This window comes from Fulmarus glacialis, unplaced genomic scaffold (assembly GCF_000690835.1).
Source record: "Fulmarus glacialis isolate BGI_N327 unplaced genomic scaffold, ASM69083v1 scaffold854, whole genome shotgun sequence".
Taxonomy (NCBI): domain Eukaryota; kingdom Metazoa; phylum Chordata; class Aves; order Procellariiformes; family Procellariidae; genus Fulmarus; species Fulmarus glacialis.
In genome coordinates this window covers 40041-45177 of record NW_009209721.1, presented here as the reverse complement: position 1 = coordinate 45177, position 5137 = coordinate 40041, and the positions used below count along the sequence as shown (strand labels likewise).

The window sequence follows — 5137 nt, the reverse complement described above, 5'->3', positions numbered from 1 at the left end:
ATCTGCTCCTAAATTTACATTTTCTATTTCTGGAATGTACAAAAAGTTTTCTAAAACTCTTGCTTATGAACTTGCATGTGGTCTTTTTTGTCACAGAACAAGTGCACTCATTGACCTCCCTTCTGATCCAAAATTATTTCCGCCATGCGGAGTAGTAAGTTTCTGCGTCTCTCCCAGGAATTGTCATCAGACAATTAGACTAGAAAAGTCACTTCAATGTTTGGAAATATGAGCATAAATTGTCTGATTAGATATCATTCTAATAAACAATAGAAAACAATCCTGTTTCTGTTCAGAAAGCAGAGCCTCTCAAAAGTAATTTCATGAAATGGTGGCAATTATAGTCTCTTGTACCATTCAAGAAATGTGTCTCTCTTCAATTAAATATGTCGTCCAGTCAGGAAGAAAAGTGGTCTGTCCTCTTTTGCATTCGCAGTCTGGAATTCATCCCGCAGTCGGAACTGCCATTCGTCTTCCAGCTCTAGCCGGACAACAGTCTGGCGAAGAGAATTGCGATCTTGACAAATCACACACAGGGTGGCACCTAAGCAAACAGTTAAAAAGAAACCCACGTGAGTATCCCCTTTGTTCGCATATCACCCAGCTTGCACCACCCCTTAGCATGTAGAACTCCACCACTTTCACAGCAGGAGTTACAAATGGGCTTAGGAAAAAATTAAGACACTCATGTAGCTCTCCACTCATGAGGAGAGCTATGTTCAGCTCCCTGTTTATCAAGATCTTCTTGTGTAACTTGAGGTATCTGGTATTCATCTAGTAAAGAGGACTAACACTACATTCGCTATTCTTTAGGGTAAGGAAGGGTAAAACTGTCAGGTCTAAGGAGGTGGTGATGGGTCCTGGCAGAAAACAAGACAAAGGCCTATATCGATTACTGTTCTAACCCTGCTGATCATTGCCTTGTTGAGTGAAACCTTCACTGAGCAAAACACTTATACCACAAGTCAATCACCATGATGGCTGACTAAGCTCTTTGTGCTCTGCTGATCAGAAATGCTCTAAACATGTCCTTAAAACTAATCACAAACTTTGGTGCTTTTCGGATTGGTAAGCTAATGTGCTGGCAAAGACGAATCTGGTCTGTATGGCTATGGACACTGGCGAATCGAGAATGCCAAAGTAAGAAATATCATAGTTTAGTAAACAATATCAACTGTCTTGACTGGCGTGCTGATACCATTTTAATTTGCATGCATGATTTCTTGGCTTCTGAGGAAAGTGCTCAATTAAGAGGAAATAATTACCTCGCCATGGTAATGGCGAATGAGAGATGGTGAGGTAAGTGGCAACGCCCAAGACAAAAAAAAACTGAGAACTTAATAAAAAGAAACAAGGCAGACAATCATGTGGTGTTTAATGCTCATGTGTCGGGTTAGAAAATCAAGTAGACTGCCAAGGGAGATGGAGAAATCCCAAATCAAATACACCTTGTGCTACATGCTATAAAAATTGTCTGGTTTATGCAAAATGAAACTGATTGATAGCCTCTGGTCACTCAAAAAATGCAGTACAAAAGCACAGTTTTCATTTGCAGTTACTCTGATAGCCTTGTTAGAGAAACTACAGGCTGATTAAAATGTGGATGCTGCTCCAGAATGAGCATATACACTGGCACTCATGTGGCTTCAGTGGTGTGTGTGGGTAAAAGCACTGTGTACCCCAGTTTGCACTTTGCTACACATACCTACATGAAACTGTATTAACTGCAACAAAGAACACAGCAGTTCATAACGAATCTTCCTGTTTCAAGAAGGCATTTGCCATGGCATTCTTCCCTCAGTTATAGCTGTGCGTGAAACAAATCCCCAGAGCCCTAAATACCTAAGATAGTAGCTGAACAATCCAAAAGAAGTTTGCAGTGTGACTGCCCGCAATAAAAATGGAAGTTATTTGTCTCCACTGCTATCCACCCTCATAAGGATTACGTGGAGAAACTGGTTATTAGGAATAAATTTTGAATGAGCCAGCTTCTATTTCTAAGGATAGTAAATAGATTTTGACGGAGGCTTGTCCATCACCCATTTTCTATCGAAAATTAGAAAACCTGCAAGAGCACAATAGGTAAATGCTTAATACATAAATATTAAATACTCATTTTTCAAACATAAACTAAGCAGAATGATATAGATCCAACATTCCTCCCCATTTCGAAATCTGCAGAACTTATAGCACTGTTATATACCAGTTTACTACAGTACAGAGCCAGCATGATCAAGCATCAAAGATGGGTGCGACGTATAAAGACAAGTATGAATACGTGCATATACATATATATGCATGTATATTTTCATATAGAACACATTTTTCCCCAGATTCCCAGACACCAGATCATATAATTCTCTGTAATAAAATCATTGCAGCTCACCTTTAAGAAAATGAAACTTCTTCAAAAAGCTAGCTACAACAAAGGAGTCACAGAGGTATAGCAGGAGACCACTGAATGTCAAACCAGAGGAACTGATATTCAGAGAGTGAGGCCGAGAACTCACGTAGCAAACTGCAATCTGATTGGGACAGGGGAAAAAAAAATTAACATTTTTCAAGCTTCTATATAAAGCTAAGGCTTGATATCAAGCTTTCAGTATTTGCACCTGATGCAAATTCAGACTTGCTTTCCAACTCCAAGTATTGTGATTTTTATAGCTCCTTCCTAAACATCCCTCTACTTATTAAAAATCTACATAAAAGCACTATTCATAACTATGTATTAGTCGTTACTATTCATTACTATTATTATCATGAGGTTTAGATATGACAGGGTTTGAAAGCTGCAGTGACAATAGCTCCCCACAACCATAATGCTGTGACCTGCCCAGCACAGTTTATCTACACATAAGTAAACACAGTAACTGTGCAGTCGGACACGAAAAGAACCCTTTAGAAATGCCTCATTTCATTTACATTACGATAGGATTAATCAAGTCAGTATAGTTGAGCATATACATAAATGCGTGAGGTTTCCTCTTATCTAGTTTGTTTTTATGGCTACTCCCCAAATCCACTAGAAACTGGGAATATTTATAGCACTCCTTCAGGATTTATAAGTTTAAATTAAGCAATCTTCCACACAAGGCTTTGTTTCCAAAGTGTCGTTGTACTACTTAGTTGGGGCAGACCCTCATCTAGCATAAATCAGCATGATTCAGTGCAGGAAGGTTGACCCACAGCAACTGAGACTCTGGCCCAGGATGCCTATATTTACCCACATTCCTTCAATCATATTGTATCATATTCCAGCTCAGGTAACAATTCCAGAACTGAATTGAACTCATTTCATGTGCTGAATGGGTTAGAGCTGAAAGGATGCAATGGATGAAGACAGTAACAGTGCAATGCCCTTCCACAGAGTTTGTTTTTCCAAGCATGGTGGGAACGTAGACCTGTAAGAGCTCAGCCAGAAAACAAATTAAAAGATACAGTTCAAAATGTTTTGGGTGCAGAATATATGGGAAGGTCATTACACAGCTGTTTTGGTAAAGAAGTTTAGTAAATCCAGCAAGACTGAATTTCATTTAGTATTCAAGTCAGGTGAAAAGGTAAAAACAGTTTCTCTCTCCTGAACACCACCACCTTAGTATCATACTTCTACCCGACCAACATTTGAGTTTAAGTATGACCCTGGCTTTAGATCCAAAACCATCAGAGAGAGCCAACAGCTCCTGAGATCTAATGTCAGCTTCTCCCATTCTGACTGTGGTCTTGATATTTGCTTCTCTGCCTCAGTTTATCAGTCAAAAGTGAACTAAAACATTTGTATTTTGAAGGGCTTTCTAAGGGCTAGCTAGTATTTGTAAAATACTCTTGTGGAAGAAATTTGCTGTAGGAAGGGCCAAATTATAGCAGACTGAGAAAACACTTCTTAAAGAAAAATGTGCTCTGTGTTAATTCAGAATCTAATATAATTCACAGACTACATTAGTATTTAGGACAACTCTGGTATTGTTCTCCATGTACTTTATTTGTAGCCTCTAATAATGTCTCTATGGGACTAAGAATTTGATTTTAACATTATAGGGATCTAATACCTGATTCTTCAAAGGCTATGTAACTATTATTAAGGAATGCATCAATGAACTCATCCGAAACATAGCCTGTACATTTCTAGAGCCGCTTAGAGATTATTTTGTTCAGTACCTGTGGTCCTAAGTTAAGGTAACAGTCCACAGATAGCACTGGATGGCTATAATTCTTCAGTGAGAGAGGGAAGAAGCGATGGCTGTGATACTGGAGGTATTTTTCAAGGAGCAACTGAGCAGGTGCTGCCAAGAAGGTATGCTTGCTGTCAGGAGCACAAATGTACTGAGCAGGTGAGATTGAAACTGGAGTGTCAGAAACCTACGAGGAAAAATATTTCTGGTACAGATCAATCCTGATCAATCAAGTTGTACTTATCTGAATTTTGGTTTGTATAAAATATGTCTCTATCCTACAAATAAGAAGCAAAGTCATTCAGCCAAAAATATCTGCTACCAAAAAGTTTCAGAGTTTCACGGAATTATACTTGTATTTATAGAGTCTTTGGGGTTTCTTGTTTGAACCCAAAGTACTCCTACGTATGAAGTCATATGAAGTCATATGAAGATGAGCAATTCCATAGCTATAGATAAAATACTCATAGTGAATGGTTATCTGGATTGTAAAGAGATACTTTAGGTGTTTTTAAAAGTTTTAAAGGAAAATTATTAAGGAAAGGCGCATTTATGCTAAGAATATTGTGGAGTTCAGAAAGAAATAGAAAAAACCAAAACATGGCAGACAGACCCCGTTACTGGCAACAGGTGATGCACCAAAATACCTCAGCTTTCCTGGTTACAGGGTACAAAAAGGAGAATAGAAGTTTAACAATAATGAAACAGAGGTCTCAGTTCCCACCTTAGATTTAATGTGGAAGGATCGCTGTCCTCCTACTGCAATTTGCTTTTTCATGACACTGAAGTGATTGAACCGACAGATGAGAAGGCCAGCACTGTGGACACGCAAGTTGAAGTCAACATCATCACACGTAAATCTGTAAAGAATAAAATCATAGCAGTTCAGAGGAATGTTTCTCATCACACACTAACAAATACAAGCACTCAGGGTCAGGACAGGTGTCAAACATACTGACCCTCCACCA

General features: G+C 38.7%; 1 protein-coding gene across 1 annotated transcript in view; it reads right to left on the bottom strand.

Annotated features, from left to right (window-relative positions):
* Positions 1-260: 260 nt before the first annotated feature.
* GREB1 (growth regulation by estrogen in breast cancer 1) overlaps positions 261-5137 on the bottom strand; it is a gene marked incomplete at its 5' end in the record, with an annotated part of 44115 nt that continues 39238 nt past the window's right edge. Inside the window, 4 exons of the mRNA XM_009576906.1 lie at positions 261-544; positions 2387-2525; positions 4156-4356; positions 4894-5029. Coding sequence (XP_009575201.1) covers positions 381-544; positions 2387-2525; positions 4156-4356; positions 4894-5029 — 640 coding nt within the window. The remainder of the gene's footprint in view (positions 545-2386; positions 2526-4155; positions 4357-4893; positions 5030-5137) is intronic.